Source organism: Aethalodelphis obliquidens, unplaced genomic scaffold (genome assembly GCF_003676395.1).
Source record: "Aethalodelphis obliquidens isolate GAN/ISIS:26980383/991018 unplaced genomic scaffold, ASM367639v1 scaffold113, whole genome shotgun sequence".
Taxonomy (NCBI): domain Eukaryota; kingdom Metazoa; phylum Chordata; class Mammalia; order Artiodactyla; family Delphinidae; genus Aethalodelphis; species Aethalodelphis obliquidens.
In genome coordinates this window covers 820,527-840,611 of record NW_020838057.1, presented here as the reverse complement: position 1 = coordinate 840,611, position 20,085 = coordinate 820,527, and the positions used below count along the sequence as shown (strand labels likewise).

The window sequence follows — 20,085 nt, the reverse complement described above, 5'->3', positions numbered from 1 at the left end:
ATAGATAGATAGATAGATAGATAGATAGATAGATAGATAGATAGATAAAGTAAATCTTGTCCCCATCTGCTCCAACCCACCAACTTCCACGATGATATAAACCAGGAAAATGTGTAAGCACTATAAAGCAAGGCTTTATTGTATTCTTCAGTGACTGAACTTAAGAATATAGAGAATATGTTAAAAATGCAGATTAAATTTAAAATGGTATATCTAAGTATCCACTGCATTATGAATACTGCAGATTTTTTTCAAGTGAGAAAATTCTGCCAGTAAAGTTACTCCATAAAGCAAAATCACTTTTTAAAAATATTAAAAGTATTTTAAAATGAGTGAAATTCCAACATACATCTTTGTTGTTTCATTGTCCTATTTGTTAAAGGAAGATAGCTAAGGGTCAATAAAGAAAAAGATTTCAGCAAATATTTTAACAAAGATACACAGCAAATGAATATCTGAAAAAATGCTCATCATGAATCCTTATGGAAACTCAAAAGTGAGGTAACTCTAAAAACTCAGTTAAAAGGCTAAAACTAACACAAATGATAAACCAAGTATTCAGTAGAATATGGAAGAAATGGAATTCTCATACATTGCTGGTAAGATGCAAAAGGTACAATCATTTTAGATCACAATATGTTAGTTTCTTCAAAAGTAAAACAGTTGTGGGACTTCCTTGGTGTTCCAGTGGTTAAGAATCTGCCTTCCAATGTAGGGGACAGGGAATCGATCCCTGGTTAGGGAACTGAAATCCCACATGCCGCAGGGCTACTAACCTCACAGGCCACAATGAAGAGCCCACTTGCCACAACAAAAACCCAGCACAGCCAAAAAAAAAAAAAAGTAAAAAACAGTTGTGACTCACACATTATATTCTAAGTTACTGACAAAAGATAAAAGAAACATATATATTCTTCATATATTCATATAAAGAACACAATTTTTATACTAGCTTTATTTTCAGAAGTCAAAATTTAGAAACAAACCAAATGCCCATAAAGAGAATGGATAAACTAACCATCGCATATTGAAAAATATTACTCAGCCAAAAACAAAAACCAAAAGCACTATATACCACTGATGAATCTCAAAGTAATTATGATACATAAAGGAAAACAAAAAAATATGGTAAACAACAAATGATTCCAATAATATAAATTCAAGAAAATGCAAGGTATCTACTGTAAGGAAAGTAAATCAATGGTTACTTGGAGAGGTGAGAAAGGCAAGGAGATTATAATAGGAATGAGGTAAATATACCATGACAGATATGGTCACTATTAGGACTATGATGATGGTCTCAGAAGTTCACACCTATGTCAAAACTTATCAAATTGTACACTTTAAATATATCTGTATTCACACATGTAAATTATACCTTAGTAAAGCTTTAAAACATAGCTCGAGATTTAAAGATCTCTATGTCCCAGTCCTTTCAGAAAATAGGTTTGGCAACCTTATACTGACTCCATCATTTCTATCCTTATGCCCCAGGGGGTTGGGGCGGCAGTCTTGCCTCAGTGGCAGCAAATATGGTGAGCAATAAAGAACATTTCCACCTGAAGTCAAACAGGAATGCTGTCTGGGTCACAAGAGCCACATCTGTGGACTAGATCCCCTTTTTTCTCTTTCTTCCTGCCCATGCAGTAATGGCCTTGAGGTGAATATTACAGAGGCTAAAGGAATCCACAAAACCTTTCAATTATTTTTATTTTCTCTGATGACTTCAGCTATACAAGATAAACATACCTGGAAGTACTGAGATTTGTGTACAAACTGATTCTCCACAGTCATTTTTACATTGACACACTAGTAGGCTGCGGCCTCTTCCCCTCCCTAGTAAACCAGTTTCTGTACCAATTATGGTTTCCCCTGGACCCAATGATCTTAGAACCAGTGACACTAGGCCAATAAATTGTGGCCATCAGGGAATATGGCTCTCTGTAGACCTGGGGAAGATAATCTCTCAACAGTGCTGAAATGTCCTGTGACCTCTCCTTTGAGGAAGGGAAAAAATTCATTCTGGGGCTTCCCTGGTGGCGCAGTGGTTGAGAGTCCACCTGCCGATGCAGGGGATGCGGGTTCGTGCCCTGGTCTGGGAAGATCCCACATGCCGCGGAGCGGCTGGGCCCGTGAGCCATGGCTGCTGAGCCTGCACGTCTGGAGCCTGTGCTCCACAATGGGAGAGGCCACAACAGTGAGAGGCCTGCATACCGAAAAAAAAAAAAATTCATTCTGCTTTCAAAGCTCTTGAGATTCTCACAGCTGCCACTTCTCAGGGACATCTTGGAGACTCCTAAAACACAAAGCCTCCAAGCTTCATATGAAAACCAGAAATCCCTGTGGTCTTTCCTAGGAGGCAGTGGGCAGCAATGCAAATTTGGGCAAAACTGGCAAGCTACTGTCTGCCATCATACCATCCCTCCTCAGACACAGAAATTTTGAGACCCCTAAAAGTTGTTCTCCCCTTTATGCTTACACAGTAAAAACCTGTGTATAAACTACCTGCAGAGTAAACAGAACTTCCAAGATTAAAGAGAGTGTAAAGAGCTTGTAAGGCCTTGATTATTGTACAAGCCAAAGCAATCTGCAGCAGGCAGTTACCCAGTTCATGATTTGGAAGCTGGAAAAATTTACTATTATCATGTGAGACCAACACATCCCTGTGTTGTCATTCTCTGCTAGCTGCCAGCTAAACTTTTGGTATCTTCTGGGCCAATACTGACCAGGTCCATGTCCAAGATAAGTCAGGGAGGAGTGAAAGCTGATGCCATAAATATTCAGGTGACTCCTAACTTGGCCAATACATTGCAGGACAGAGGTCAGCTTCCCTGAACACACTGGGTTGGTGACTGATGCACACTGTGTGAACCTACCAGGTGGTGGAGGTGAAATGGCCTTGACCCCAGAGATGGAAGTGACATAAATCTGGGAAGAGCCCTGGACAGGTTAGAGAGTGCAACATAGTCCCACGCTTCCCACATAACTGAAACTTATGGGAAAATCTCCCCACTGTGCATGCTCAAATGTCTGAGAGTTAATTCAGACATATGGCTCCTCAGTTTCCTCTGGAATCCTTACAATGAACAAGAAAACTGCACATCCCCAGTACATCTAAGGCCTTTCTCTAGTGTGAACTCTCTGATGTTGAGAAAGGGTAGATTTTCGCATAAAAAATTTCCCACATTCTCTACACTCATATGGCCTTTCTCCAGTGTGACCTCTCTGGTGTTGACTAAATTGGGAACTATCCCTAAAGGATTTCCCACACTCACTGCACACATAAGGCCTTTCTCCCGTGTGAACTCTCTGATGGTAGCGGAGTTTAGAGCTAGAGATAAAGGATTTCCCACACTCACTGCACTCATAAGGCCTATCTCCTGCGTGAACTCTCTGATGATAACGAAGGGTGGAACTAGAAGTAAAAGATTTCCCACATTTGCTGCACTCATAAGGCCTTTTGCCTGCATGAACTCTCTGATGATAAGAGAGTGTGGCACTACTAGTAAAAGATTTCCCACACTCACTGCACACATAAGGTCTTTCTCCTGTGTGAACTCTCTGGTGTCGAATCAGTATGGAGCTATTGGTAAAAGATTTCCCACACTCACTACACTGATAAGGCTTTTCTCCCCTGTGAACTCTCTGATGATAACCAAGGCCAGAAATAGAGGTAAAAGACTTCCCACATGCACTACACTCATAAGACCGTTCTCTATTATGAATTTTCTGGTGCGTTGAGAGGGAAGATTTTTGGCTAAAAGATTTCCCACATTCACCACACTCATAAGGTCTTTCTCCAGTGTGAGCTCTCCGGTGTTTATTGAATTGTGATCTATCCTTAAAGGATTTCCCACATTCACTGCACTCATAAGGCCTTTCTCCACTGTGCACTCTGTGATGATAACGGAGACTGGCACTAAAAGTAAAAGATTTCCCACATTCACTGCATTCATAAGGCCTTTCTCCTGTGTGAACTCTCTGATGATAACGGAGGGTAGAACTAGAGGTAAAAGATTTCCCACATTCGCTGCATTCATAAGGCCTTTTTCCTGCATGAACTCTCTGATGATAACAGAGGGTGGAGCTGGAGGTAAAGGATTTCCCACATTCACTGCACACATAAGGCTTTTCTCCTGTGTGAACTCTCTGGTGTTGAATGAGTGTCCACCTATTGTTAAAAGATTTCCCACATTCACTACAGTTGTAAGGCCGTTCTCCTGTGTGAACTCTCTGGTGTAAAAGGAGGTTATTCCTTCGGATAAAGGATTTCCCACATTCACTACACTCATAAGGCCTTTCTCCAGAATGAACTCTCTGATGATATTGGAGGTCAGACCTAGAGATAAAAGATTTCCCACATTCACTGCACTCATAAGGCCTTTCTCCTGTGTGAATTCTCTGATGATAACGGAGGGCAGAGCTAGTGGTAAAAGACTTTCCACATTCATCACACCCATAAGGCCTTTCCCCAAGGTGACCTCGTTCATGATACTGGAGGGTGGAGCTACAAGAAAAAGATTTCCCACATTTATTGCACACATAAGGCTTTTCTCCTGTGTGAATTCTCCGGTGTCGAATGAGTGTCCACCTATTGTTAAAAGATTTCCCACATTCACTGCACTCATAAGGTCTTTCTCCAGTGTGTACTCTGTGATGATAACGAAGGCTGGAGCTAAAGGTAAAAGATTTCCCACATTCACTACACTCATAAGGCCTTTCTCCTGAGTGCACTCTCAGGTGTATAATTAGGTTGTTTTTTCGGGTAAAGGACTTCCCACATTCACTACACTCATAAGGTCTTTCTCCAGTGTGAACTCTGTGATGATAACGGAGGGCAGTACGAGTGATAAAAGATTTCCCACATTCACTGCACTCATGAGGCCTTTCTCCAGAATGAACTCTCTGATGGTAACGGAGGTCAGAACTAGAGATAAAAGATTTCCCACAATCACTGCACACATAAGGTCGTTCTCCTGTGTGAGATCTCTGATGATAACTGAGTGCAGACATAGAAGTAAAAGATTTCACACAGTCAGTACACTTATAAGGCCTTTCTCCAATTTGAAATCTCCTATGTGGAAAGAACACTGAGCTATGGCTAAAAGATTTTGAGCATTCACTGCACACATAACTGCTTTCTCCACTGTGCCATGAATGGGGATAAATGAGGACAGATTTGTGGCTTAAGGATTTCCCACATTTGCTGCACTTGTACTGCCTTGCCCCAGTATGAAGTCTTAGATGTTGACAGAGGGTTGAGCTTTGCCTAAAAGATTTTCCACATTCACCACATACATGAAGCTTTTTTCCAGTGTGGATTCTCTGGTGCAGAACAAATGAGGATTTGTACTTGTATGCCTTCCCACATTCACTGCACACAAAACACTGTCTTCCACTGTGGACACCATGGTCCTGAACAAGTGTGTGTTTGGGGCTGAGGGCTTTCTTGCATTCTACCCAGGTGTGACGGCTTTTCCTGCCTTGTGAAGTTGACCCACACTGGCTGATTGTGTTTGGCTTCTCCACAGTATGAGTGTCCTGTTGCTGTAGATGTCCCACGATGGTTGGGAAGTCCTTTTCAAACTCCCGACAACACAATGGCTTCTGTGACACATGGAATCTGCAGCTCTTCACAAACCAGGCCTCATCCACACTGCTTCTGAGGGTTTTCTTTTCCATGTACTGCTCCTGGTGCTGCTGAAAGTTTGCACTAAAATAAAATCGTTTTGCACATGCTCCACACCTCAAAAGTTTCTGGCTGTGTTGTGTTTCCCGGCACTCAGCCAAGTGGAAAACATTTCTCAAGACTGGACCACACATCTCACAGGGGTGTGTCTTCTGGAAAGACAAATCTGCCTTGGGAGTCCTAGCCTGTGACACTCCTAGAGAAGTGATCTGTTCAAAAGGTGCCTCTGCATCCTCTGCTCCACAGCAGCAACCTGAACAGAAAGAAATGCTGGTCAAGTACATGTCGACTATAGGGAAGGGTCAAGTTCATCACAGATGTCCATCTGTCTCATCTAGGTATTAGTCTATGAGATGCTTTTCAAGATACAGAAGTTGGAATTCAGTTGAAAGAACAGCCGACTGTTTTGCATTACTGAGCCTCAAGATCACAGAATAGTGGAGACCTCACCAGGGGAAGGAAACAAAACACAGAGTGTGACACAAGGAAGAGAGGCAGGGTCTACAACTCATTTCTTTCCCAACGGCTTCTTGCAGGATTTTTCTGCTGCTGATGTGAGATGGTAGAAACGTGCATCTAAGCCCATCAAAATCCCACAGCAACATATTAGCTGCTATTCAAAGTCAATTTAGGGAAATGTGAACATATCACAGCACAACCAATGTTGGTGAGTACTACAGAAAGAGTGGTGAGAAAAATGGGAGATGTGGAGTCCAGAGAGGTAGAAATTATCCCTGGGCTGGAAGTCACCGTAGGAATTACAAGTAGTAGAACTGACAAGTCAGGCAAGTGTTAACAGTGGAAAAGGAAATATAGAAGTAAGGTATAGCCACTGCAAATGGCACCTAAACCCTGGTTGAACAAAGATAGATTCCTGGTATGATCTGAAAACAGCCTGATGTCATACTCTACTCAGCTGCCATTCACCAGGACCAGGCCCCCTCTGAGCCCACCATGCCATGACTGGAGTCATATCCATCCTGGCACATCTGTAAGCCCTAGTTAAGCAACTACATGGTACATGCAGGATACAAATCCTAAGGTAAAAACAGGACAGATGAATGACTTCTACTGTCACAGAGCAACTCAGCACATAACAGACACAGAAAACCAATCTAGAAGTGATATCAGTGTAACAGCAGAGGACACCAGCCTTTACCACCAACAAAAAACAGACAGCTAACTGCAAACAAAATTGACCCTTGGAGGACTCAGAAATCCAATTAAGACACTGCAGCAACACAATGGAAATTGAAAAGTAGAATAACCACACAAAAGTGATTGCTGGGGGGCTTCCCTGGTTGTGTAGTGGTTAAGAATCTGCTTGCCAATACACGGACATGGGTTCAAGCCCTGGTCCAGGAAGGTCCCACATGCCATGGAGCAACTAAGCCTGTGCACCGTAACTACTAAGCCTGAGCTCTAGAGCCTGTGAGCCACAACTACTGAGCCCAAGTGCCACAACTACTGAAGCCCATGCACCTAGAGCCCATGCTCCACAAGAGAAGTCACCAATGAGACGCCCACACACTGCAAGGAAGAGTAGCGCTTCTCGACACAAGTAAAGAAGACCCACGTGCAGCAACAAAGACCCAACGCAACCAAAAATAAATACATATTTTTTTAAAAAAAAGGATCGCTGGGGACATCAGCTTAACAGACATGTGGAGATGGATAGGAAATAAGATGAATGGTGGGAACTATGTGTATCAGCCAAATGGTGGCTTCCATCACATTCCCCAATGCCCTGCTCTGCAAAGGACCCCAGTAGCCTTTGCTTCGGAGAACCTCAACAGGCCCCTATATAGCCGCAGATCCCACTGTCTGCACGGCAGAGAAGAGCAAGTGTTTATAGGTGTGGACACCAGCTCCCTGCTCTGCAGAGGGTACTGGCAGCTCTTTCAATAAGGTAACTAATAGCCATGACCATGGGGGACCTGCAAGAGAATAATATGCTGAATCCCACCTGTTCCTCCAAAAGTAGCTATTGCTCTATTTCAAAATCATGGCTGCCACCCCCATAAATCCTGCACACACCCTAAACCCCAGAGCCCCAACTGTGAAACTGATGCCCATATTCCATAACCTGACTCCACAGCTGTCACCTGAATGCCCGTCTCAGGCACGAGATTCATGGCCACTATAGGTGAGTTAGTTCCTCAGACCCCAGACACTTCTGTGTGCACCTAGACTCCAGTCAAGGCTCCATCACTGCTCAGTGTGCGACTGCATCTCACAAAGAAAAGTCAACACTGCTGCAGGCTGTTCAGTGTCTGGGACCCTAGAACTGCTACTGCTCTGCATTTATCACACCCTAGAATCCAGATCTATATCTGCTCCACAGTGCCCACACATCAGACACCAATGCCATCACCACCATGAAGCACCACCCCCCAACCAAGAGCCGGACTTACCATCAAGAGGGAGCCCCTCAGTCAAAACATTTCCCTTGGGAGAAAGAGATCAGGAGATCCCCAGCAGTCTTCTCTACTACTGTGGATACTGACAACTTTAGCTATTGAGGACCCCTGCAGTCTTTGCTGAGACTGATCTCAGTTGACAGAGCTGGACAGACTCTAAGCCCCTGGGCCTTGTAGTCGGAACAGCAACTACCCATCAAGCTGGCATACTAACACCCACAAAAAGGTGAAGATCTTCCCCACCAAAACCTTACATAAAGTCTGAAAGAAATGACTGCTCCATTAAATGTATTAACATCAAAGCAAGGCTACATGAAACACACACAAAATAATCAAGGAAATATGACACCCCCCAAAGGAACATAATAATTTATCAGTTGCCCCAAAGAAAGGGAGATCTATAAACTGTCAGACAAGAAATTCACAATAATTGTTTTTTTTCTTTTTGGCCACGTCATGAAACATGCGGGATCTTAGTTCCCTGACCAGGGATCGAACGCATGCCCCCAGCAGTGGAAGCACAGAGTCTTAACCACTGGACCACCAGGGAAGTCTCTCACAATAATTGTTTTAATGAAGCTCAATGAGCTACTAGAAAACACAGACAGACAATCCAACAAAATAAGGAAAACAATATGCAAACTAAATAAAGTTTCAAACAGAGACAGAAAATATGAAAAAGAACCAAACAGAAATTATGGTGAAGAGTATGATGAACAAAACGAAAAACACGGTAGCGTATCAATAGCTAACTTGATCAATCAAAACAATGAATATGAAACTGAAGGTAGGTCTTTGAAATTATCCAATCAAAGGAGAAAAAAGACAAAACAACTAAAAAGAATTTTAAAAAGTCTACATGAATTATGGGACATTGTGAAACAAAACAATATTTGCATAATGTGAGCCCTAGAAGGAGTAGAGAGAGAGGAAGGGGCAGAAAATTTATTTAAAGAAATAATGGACGAAAACTTTCCAAATCTGGGAAAAGTGGACATTCAGGTACATGATGCTCAGAAGTCCCCAAACAGATTCAATCCACAGACGACTTCACCAAGACACATCAATATAAAACTCAAAAAGTAATGATAAAGATAATTTTAAAAGCTGTAAGAAAAAAGAAACCCCTCATACAAGGGAAACCCCATAAAGTGGTTTTCTTAGCTGAAACACTGCATACAATGAGAGTGAGATGATATGTTCTAGATACTGGGGTGGGGGAAAAAATTGCAAACCAAGAATACTTAACCAGCAATACTATTCTTCAGTAATAAGGAAGAAAGACTTTCTCAGACAAACAAACTGGGGAAGTTCATCACCACTTGAGTACCTCACCAGAAATGCGAAAGACTAAAGAATTCTTTTAGCTGAAATAAAAGTATGCTAACTAGGGACTTCCCTGGTGGTCCAGTGGCTAAGACTCCGTGCTCCAAATGCAGGGGGCCTGGGCTCCATCCCTGGGCAGGAAACTAGATCCCGCATAGTGCAACAAAGATAGAAGATCCTGCATGTTGCAACTAAGACCCAGCACAGCCAAAAAAAGAAAAAAGAAAAAAGAGTATGCTAACTACTAGCATGAAATCATATGAAAATATAAAACACACAGGTAAAGATAAGTATATGGTCAAATTCAGAATACTCTAATACTGTAAAACTGTGTTAATCACTCAACTCAACTACAAAGGATAAAAAACAAGAGTATTAAAAACAACTATACCCACAATAACTTGTTGATGGTTACCCAATACACAGTATAAAAACATGTAAATTGTGACATCAAAAACATAAAATGCATGTATGGGGGAAGTATAAGAGTAGATTTTTTGTATGAGATTGAAGTTACATTGTTATCAGCAAAAAATAGAATGCTATGTTTTATATAAGCCTTATGGTAACCCCAAAGCAAAACCCTATACTAGACACAAAAGACAATGAGAAAGGAATAAAAGTATATTACCACAGGGACTTCCCTGGTGGTGCAGTGGTTAAAAATCTGCCTGCCAATGCAGGGAACACGGGTTTGACCCCCGGTCTGGGAAGATCCCACATGCCACAGAGCAACTAAGCCCGTGTGCCACAACTGCTGACCCTGCGCTCTAGAACCCACAAGCCACAACTACTGAGCCCACGTGCCACAACTACTGAGCCCACATGCCACAACTACTGAAGCCCACGTGCCTAGAGCCTGAGCTCTGCAACAAGAGAAGCCACTGCAGTGAGAAGCCCGTACACCACCAACGAAGAGTAACCCCCATTCGCCACAACTAGAGAAAAGCCCACGCCCAGCAACAAAGACCCAATGTAGCCAAAAATAAATTCTAAAAAAAAAGGAGTTGGTACTTAAAAAAAAAAAAAAGTGTATTACCACAGAAAATCATCAAGTCACAAAGGAAGACAGCAAGAGAAGAAGAAAGAAACTACAAAACAGCCATACAATAATAAGATGGCAACAGTAGGTCCTAAAAATATTCTCCAATTAAATGACATACAGTGACTGAACAGAAAAAAAAAAAAAGACCTCAACTATATGCTGCCTACAATAGAGTAACTTCAGCCTTAAGGACACACACAGGCTGAAGGTGAAGGAATTGAAAGAGATATTCCACGCAAACAGAACTCAGAAGAGAACAGAGTAAGATATACTTAAGTGAGACAAATAGACTTTAAATCAAAAACTATCACAAGAGGGACTTCCCCGGTGGTGCAGTGGTTAAGAATCTGCCTGCCAATGCAGGGGACATGGGTTCAAGCCCTGGTCTGGGAAAATCCCACATGCTATGGAGCAACTAAGCCTGTGCACTACAACTACTGAGCCTGCACTCTATGGTGAGCCATAACTACTGAGCCTGCGTGCCACAATTACTGAAGCCTACATGCCTAGAGCCCGTGCTCTGCAACAAGAGAAGCCACTGAAATGAGAAGCCCACACAACACAATGAAGAGTAGACCCTGCTCACCGCAACTAGAGAAAGCCCACGTGCAGCAACAAAGACCCAATGCAGCCAAAAATAAATTAATTTTTAAAAAACAAATAAAGATCACTCTTAAAAAAAAAACTATCACAAGAGACAATGTTCATTACGTAATGATAAAGAAATTGATTCACCAGGAGAATGTAACAATTTAACTATATATATACGTATCATATATTAAAAATTAAGCAAATATGACCAGATCTGAAGGCAGGAATTTTTTTATTTTTTTGGCCACGCCGCATGGCATGCAGGATCCTAGTTCCCCAACCAGGCACCAAACCTGTGCCCCCTGCAGTAGAAGCACAGAGTCTTAACCACTGGACTGCCAGGAAAGTCCCAGCAAAAGAATATTAACACATTTCTGACTAGAAATGCATTAATACATCTTTTGTTACTCAAATGTTATTGACCGGAGACGTATCAATACGTTTTTAGAGAGTGACACAATTAACATCACCGTGTGAAGTTGTTAGAACTTAAAATTGATCAAGGGTTCATTATACAACTTATAATTATCATTATCTCTCACATTTTCCTCCATTAGGTTTTTGTTCCAACCTCGTGTACATTAAACGCAAGTTTATCACCGTAAAATTTTCAAAAATGATGCATTGCAAAATTGAGTGATGAAGAATTTTTTGGTGAATTTTATGCAGATACTTTCTCTGTCTGAGCGACATATATACTAGTGTCTCAGAAGACGACAGTTCTTCAGAATATAGTTCTGATTCAGACGATGTGAATATTAGACCAACAAAAAGACAAAAAACCGTAGTGAATGACTCTACTGTGGAAAGTGAAAATGGAACTCAAGAATGCTCCTTTGCTTCTATGTAAGAGTGGATTGAAGACAACATTTCACAAAAATTAGAAGACTTTATAGTGTGTCAGGTGTAACTATTGAATGTAATAACCCGCCAAGTGTTAGTGAAATAACAGAATTAATTTTTGGTAACGACTTTTTCGAGTTGGTCACTTCTCAAACAAACTTATATCACCAACAGAATGAAAAATCATATAAAAAGTATGATAAGGCTTTAAAATGGACTAATGTAACCAACAGTGATATGAAGAAGCCTCTTGGGTTAATAATTTTGATGAGACAAATAAGAAAGTCACAGTGGAAAGAATATTGGTTGACTGATCCCTTACTTGAAACACTTATCAAAGATTAGGATGAGAAGAAGGTTCAAACAAATAATGACATTTCTTCACTTTAACGATAACTCAGAAACTCCACTTCCTACAGACAGAATTTCAAAAATTAAACCTCTTTTGGCTTATTTTCTACCAAAATCTCAATCAATCTATACACCCAAACAAGAGCTATCACTTGATGAGGCAATGATAAAGTGGAGAGGACAACTCAGATTCAAAACCTATAATCCTGGAAAATTTACAAAATATGGAATTTTGGTCAGGATGCTTAACGAAAGTGAAACTGGATATACATGCAACCGTGATGTTTACATGGGTGAAGGAAAGAAACTGCAAGAAACAATATTGTTGGTCCTACAACCTTGGTTCATGGCACCATATTTACCAAGACAATTATTACAACAGCCTGTCCACATCTGTAATGTTGAAAAATAAAACCAGAGTTTGTAGGACTATAAGAGAGAATCATGGTCTACCAAACCAATTAAAGGAGAAATCTAAACATCTACAGAGGGTAGAAATGACATTCTTACAGAAAGGAGAAATGATTCTTCTTATATGGAAAGACAAGAGGCTAGTCTGCATGGTGACAACTATTCATTACACCTCCATAGCATCTACAGTAAAGGAAGACAGAAAGACTGGCCATCAGATAACTAAGCCCAATAATATGTTAGAGTATAATAAATATATGAAAGGAGTTGATCGTTCTGATCAATAACTGGCAAACTTCAATATCCTCTGGAAAACTCGAAAATGATATAAGAAAGTGGGTTTCTAGTTGAGTAACTGCAGTTTATTCAATGTATTTAAAATTTATTGCAGCCTTAATGCACAGAATAAAATGACTTACAAGCAATTTTTTAAATAAATTTATTCATCTATTTATTTATTTTTGGCTGCATTGGGTCTTCGTTGCTATGCTCATGCTTTCTCTAGTTGTGGCAAGCAGGGGCTACACTTTGTTGTGGTGTGTGGCCTTCTCACTGAGGTGGCTTCTCTTGTGGAGCACGGGCTCTAGGCATGCGGGCTCGGTAGTTGTGGCTCATGGGCTTAGTTGCTCCACTGCACGTGGGATCTTCCTGGACCAGGGATTGAACACATGTCCCCTGCATTTGCAGGCAGATTCTTTTTTTTTTTTTTTTTTTTTGCGGTACGCGGGCCTCTCACTGCTGTGGCTTCTCTGGTTGCAGAGCACAGGCTCCGGATGCGCAGGCTCAGCAGCCATGGCTCACGGGCCCAGCTGCTCCACGGCATGTGGGATCTTCCCAGACCGGGGCATGAACCCGTGTCCCCTGCATCGGCAGGCAGACTCTCAACCACTGCGCCACCAGGGAAGCCCTTGCAAGCAGATTCTTAACCATCGCGCCACCAGGGAAGTCCCATAAGCAGTTTTTGTCAGCAGTAGCTAGAGAATGGGTAACTGATCATTCCGGTGAATGCAGTGGTAGTCCCACACCTGATCCTTCCCGTGGCGTTTCTAAAAGAGCCCCCCAAGAGATTTCCCTGGTGGTCCAGTGGGTTAGACTCCACACTCCCAATGCAGGGGGCCCAGGTTCGATCCCTGGTTGGGGAACTAGATCCCACATTCATGCCACAACTAACAGTCTGCATGTCACAACTAAGAAGTCCACCGTACTGCAACAAGAAGCCCGTGTGCCACAACTAAAAGATCCCGCATGCAGTAACTAAGACCAGGCGCAGACAAAATAAATAAAATAATAAATAAATATTTTAAAAATAAAAAAATAAAAGAGCCTCCCCACAAAGATCCACCTTGTTGACTACCAGGTAAAATAAAAGAACATATTCTAGAGGAAATAATACCCACAGGGCTTAAAAAAAAAAAATGCCTCCAGAAAGTATAGAGTCTGCTCTTCCAGGGGAAAGCACAGTGAAACGGTGTATTTGTAATAGATGTTCTGTTCCCCTGCACAGAGATTCCTGCTATACTGCCTATCACACTCTAACAAAGTATTAGAATGCTTTAGTATGACATGTACAAAGTTTCAAATAAATACATTAAGTGCTAAAAAAGTTGTTGATATTTACTCAAACTAACAAATTGCCGGCCACAGGCATTAGTTTCTGAAAAAATCTCCCAGTCAATAATGTGTTAATAGGGAACTTAAATATCCCCCTTTCAACACAGGTGGATATCCAGATAGAAAGTAAGCGTATCTTTGAATTGGACAACACTTTAGTCCAAATGAATGTAACAGATGTATACAGAACATTCCATCCTATTACAGCAGAATATACACTCTTCTCAAGTGCATATAGAATATTCTCTAGGATAGATTATATGCTATGTCAAGCAAGTCTTAACAAGTTTCAGAAGACTCAAACCATATCAAGTAACTTTTCCTAACACAATGAATAACACTAGAAACCAGCAACAGGAGGAAAGCTTAAAAATTCAGATATGTGAACATTAAACAATATGCTCCTGGCCAATCAATCAGTCAAAGGAAAAAATCAACAGGAAAATCAAACGTACCTTGAGAAAAACAAAAATAGAAACAAAACATATACAATGTGCAAAAGCAGTTTTAAGAGAAAAGTTTAGAGCAATAAATGCCAGCATTAAGAGAAAAATCAAGTTTAGAGCAATAAATGCCAGGATTAAAAGCAAAAAATGCCAGCATTAAATAAACAACCAAACTTTACATCTCCAGGAACTAGAAAAAGAACAAATTAAGACCAAAGTTAGCAGAACAAAGGAAAAAATAAAGATCAGAGCAGAGGGGAATTCCCTGGCAGTCCAGTGGTTAGGATTCCATGCTTCCACGGCAGGGGGTCCAGGTTCGTTCACTAGTTGGGGAACTAAGATCCCTGCCTGCCACATGGCACAGCCAAAAAAGAAAAAAAAGAAAGATCAGAGCAGAAATAAATGAAATAGAAACTATAAAAACAATAAAAAAAGATTAACAATACTAAGAACTGGTTTTGCTTAAAGATAAATAAAACTGACAAACCTTTCTCTAGACTTCTGAGATGGAAGACTCAAATAAGTTAACAGAGAAATAAAAGAGAAACAAAGGATCATAAAAGACTACTATGAACTGTTATACACCAACAAATTAGATAACCTAAAAGAAACAGACTAGAAACATACAACCTACCAATCCTGAATCATAAAGAAACAGAAAATTTGAATAGACCAATAACAAGTAAGGAAACTGAACCAGTAAACAAATCTTCCAACAAAAAAAATAGGCCATGACCAGATAGATTTCATTGGTGAAATTTATATTTTAATATGTAAAACATTGATATATAAGGTACTCTACAACTCAACAGGAAAAGAACAATCTGATTAAAAAGTGGACATTTTATCAAAGATAAAATGGCTGAACAGACATTTTATCAAAGATCTACAAATGGCTAACAGGTATATGAAAAAATGTTCCTCCTGGGTTTCCCTGGTGGTGCAGCGGTTGAGGGTCTGCCTGCTGATGTGGGGGACGTGGGTTCGTGCCCCAGTCTGGGGGCATCCCACATGTCGTGGAGCGGCTGGGCCCATGAGCCATGGCCACTGAGCCTACGCGTCCACAGCCTGTGCTCTGCAACGGGAGAGGCCACAACAGTGAGAGGCCCGTGTACCGCAAAAAAAAAAAAAAAAAAAGTTCCTCTTCACTAATCATCTCACTGATCATCAGGAAAATGCAAATCAAAACCAAAATGAGGGGCTTCCCTGGTGGTGCAGTGGTTGAGAGTCCGCCTGCCGATGCAGGGAACACAGGTTCATGCCCTAGTCCAGGAAGATCCCAAATGCCGCAGAGCAACTAAGCCCATGAGCCACAACTACTGAGCCCGCGTGCCACAACTACTGAAGCCTGCATGCCTAGAGCCTGTGCTCTGCAACAAAGCCACCTCAATGAGAAGCCCGCACACCACAACAAAGATTAGCCCCCACTCACCGCAACTAGAGAAAGAATGTGCACAGCAACAATGACCCAATGCAACTAAAAATAAATAAATAAATTTATTAAACAAAACAAAAAACCAACACTGCAAGGACTTCCCTGGTGGTCCAGTGGGTAAGATTCCACACTCCCAACGCAAGGGGCCCAGGTTCAATCCCTCGGGGAACTAGATTCCACATGCAGGCAACAACTAAGAGTACACATGCTGCAAATAATAAGTCTGCATGTCACAACTAAGAGTCCGCATGCTGCAACTAAATATCCCGCATGCCACATTGAAGACCCAGTGCAGCCAAAATAAATAATTAAAAAAAAAACTTTGGATAAACGTATATTAAAAAAATAAATAAATAAACACTACAAACCTTGCAGTAGGACACTGAAAAGTAGCTCATCGTTCAGGTAAGTAATGACCATGATAATGCCTGCATGCCTGGCACAGGCAGGCACAAAGAAATGTTAGGTAAATGAAGGGATCAAGGGAGTTCCCTGGCGGTCCAGTGGTCAGGACTTGGTGCTTTCACTGCTGTGGCCCTGGTTCAATCTCTGGTCGGGGAACTAAGATCCCCCAAGCCATGCAGCTCAGCCAAGAGAAGAAAAATATATATATAATTAAATTAAATTAAAATAAAAACAAGTAAATAAAAGAAGGGACCAAATCTTGGACACAGAGGTGAAAAGGATCTAGACACACTGACCCAGACAGAGAGAAGGAAGTAAGGTAGAATCCATTAAGCTCACTGCAATACTACTGGCTTGGAATCCTTTTCCTAAGAGCATTCAATACAGCAGGTATCGGGGTTGATATTGCAGGAGAAGGTAGAGGGCAGTGCAAACAGCCCAGTCCTAGCTACCACAGCAACTACACGGAAAGCTTGGGAAGCAAGTAGTGCCCACAGTTCACATGTATAAGAACAGAGCACCCCCTGGGAAAAGGAGGGTGAGGTGGGATAGAGCCTAGTCCAGGACGCTGGGAAGGCTTTGAATCTTACCCAGTGAGGATATAAGTGCAAAGTTCTCCAGCATCACATCGAGGTACAGGCGTCTCTGAGTCTCATCAAGGAGCCTCCATTCCTCCCAGGAGAAGTACACAGCAATGTCCTCAAAGGTCACACTGCACGTCTATGAGAGAGAAAGAATGAGCTATGAACATTCTCTCTCTAAGCTCCCACAATCCATCTCATCACAACCTATCCCACCTTCATCCTCTTCCAGAGCTCTCCACCGAACAGGAATTTCAGGCCTAAGTGCCACTGATGCCCACCTATCCCTCAGGGTCTCTTCATTCACTGTGTTCAGCCCTCAACACCACTGGACAGGACAGCACAGAGATATCATCCAAGCTCTGGTCCTGGCCTGTAGGGTCCCATCCATCCTGTCAATCAATTCCCCTGGGGTCTCTAGGCTGTGACTCACAGACACAACCAAACTTGGGTTCAAGCTTCAACCTTCAGTCCCCAATAACAGGGCCCTGGTGCCATGAGCTAGCACTTCCTCTTAGTGTGCCCATCATTCTGTAGACTGTACCTCTCTCACATCTTCAGTCCCCACAGTTGCACTCCCACAACTATGCACGTGGGGAAAACTGCTTTGAAGGCCTCCTTCATACTTTTATTGATCCTTGCTTCAATTTTAACCACCCAGAAGCACATGTGATTACAGACGCCCATGACCCACTTCCACTTTTGTGCTGCACTCCCTGTCCCCTCAGCGGCCATCACTGTCCTCTCTCCCTCAACCTTCCTTGGAATCCTGGCCCTGACAGTGTCCGTTCCAGGCACAGTGACTGTCACAAATGACCATATTTGCCCCAGACCTACCCACCATCAAGATCAAACACACCACACCACACCACACCAAACCTCACCACAAAATTCTGGTGAACCTGTACATTAGTGAATTAGCAGGAGCCCTAGCCTCATCATCTTGTTTCAATTACTCCAACGCCTCCACAGCCATCTCATGTCCACTAATCTCACAAAAGCTTTAGTCGCCTGTCAAACCATTCTCTTCAATTCAGTTACCCATTCTCTTCCATATGGTTACCATGTTCACTTCTATCCTTCACCTGCATTTGTGTGCTCAGCAACCCTGATCAGGTGTGGAGCAGGGAAAACACTCATCATGCACCCTCCTCTTTCAGACCAGCGAACAGCATTGCCAGGATGACCTGCATTCCCCCACATAAATGGGATCCACAGTTCCTCCCTGTTCCACACAAGAGCCGCCTTCCTCCCCAGATTTCCAGACACCCAACTGCTGCCTCCACTCGCTTTCTCTGAAACATCTCAGACTCTTGACAAGGCCAAAACAAAACATCTGATATTCCCAAGTAAAATTAACCTACCATAACTTTCCCATCTCAGTTGATGGAGCTTTCATCCCATTAGCTCCTAAAACCGGAAACACTGGGGTCATCCCTGACTCTTCCCTTTCTCTCCCTCACCCGCAACATCTAAAAATCTACTTGACTCTCCTTAAAACATGGATGGAAAGTCCAACTTCTTTCCCACCTCTGTGGCCACCACCCTGGTCCAACACTCATCTGGATTATAGTAAATGCCTCCTTGGCAGCTCCCTGCCTCTTATGTTACTCATACAGTCTGTTCTCTTCTTTGCAGGCAATGGAACTCACTAAGACCTGCATAAGAATCAACCCCTTCCGCTTATCCAAACCTCTCATTATCTCCATAACAGACGTCCAAATTCTTGACAATTACAGACCTGATTCTTGACACTCAGCTCTTTGGTCCTAATAAAATGGAAACTGACTGTACCCTATCTCCAGCATAGTCATACCTTCAAACATTTGTGCATGTCAGTATCTGGTCCTGTCACAACATTTCACACGTGTTTATATTGACTGACAGCAATAGCAATACCTCCGTGTAACCCTTGGCCTGCACTCAGGACTGGGCTTGAGGTATCCCCAGGGTCCCCACACCCACGAGCTTGGAAAAAAGCAAGGAAGACGTTAAAGACACTACAATCCCAGACACCATTTGGGTGGTGTCAGGGACAGTGAGTGACTGGGACAACCTCCTCTTCCGTGTATAGGTTTCCTAAGTGCTTTTCATCCTTCAGAACCTGCGAAGAGGGGTAGGCAACAAGGACTGGGCTCCAGATGAGGTCAGGCCTCCCCTGTATCCCCGTCCAGCCCTGGATTCCGGTGACCTCGGGCTAAGTGACTAGCTTCTGCGCCTCAGTCCTCAATGCTGCTTCTTACTAGCGCCTTGTGCCTCACTGTCGTTTTCAGCTCCATTCTAGTTTGTTCTCTCTTTAATCAGTTTTTGGAAAACTTTTGAAACCCTAATACAGACTGTATTCCTCTTCTGTCCACTACCCTCCATGGCATCCAGGTCCCTCAGAATGAAGAAAAAACCTCTCCGCCAGCCAGTACAGGGGTCACGCTACCACACACTTCTCTGCAGCTATCAGACGGACCCCAGGTTTCCCAATACTCCCGGCTCAATCTAACCTCCAAGCCTTTGCACCTGTCAGTACCTCCGCCTGTCACCCTCTCTCACGCGGCCATCACACTATCAAAAACAGACCCACCCACGAACGCCCCACCATCCCGGACACCGCGTCCTGGGCTGCGGGCACGTGAGCAGGCGCCCCGCACTCGGGGCTTTAGTGTCTGGTGGGGTGAGGGCGGTGAGGGCCCGGAGGATGAGCGTTTACCTGAGGCGGGGTCCTCAGCGCCGTCGCTGCCAACGCCATCAGAGTCTGGTGGCAGAGCGGGGCCGGTAGCGGCGGGAGAGGCAGGTGGACGCGGGCACGGCAGGCCCGGGACACCCCCGGCGGCGTCGCCGAACTTCAGACCGGCCTCTATGCAGCGGAGACAGCGGCTCCTCTTGGACCTTCTCAACCCTGTCACCCAAGTCCCGGCCCAGCGTTCCGGAGCGACAACA

At 42.9% G+C, this 20,085-nt stretch overlaps 1 protein-coding gene across 1 annotated transcript; it reads right to left on the bottom strand.

Moving 5' to 3' along the window:
* Positions 1-2,460: 2,460 nt before the first annotated feature.
* LOC113615116 (zinc finger protein 256-like) lies at positions 2,461-20,085 on the bottom strand. The gene is made up of 3 exons (XM_027097185.1): positions 19,856-20,085; positions 17,164-17,293; positions 2,461-5,942 (listed from the first exon to the last, which is right to left on the bottom strand). The coding sequence occupies exons 1-3, from the start codon at positions 19,892-19,894 to the stop codon at positions 3,115-3,117; spliced, it is 2,997 nt and encodes a 998-aa protein (XP_026952986.1). The 5' UTR covers positions 19,895-20,085; the 3' UTR covers positions 2,461-3,114.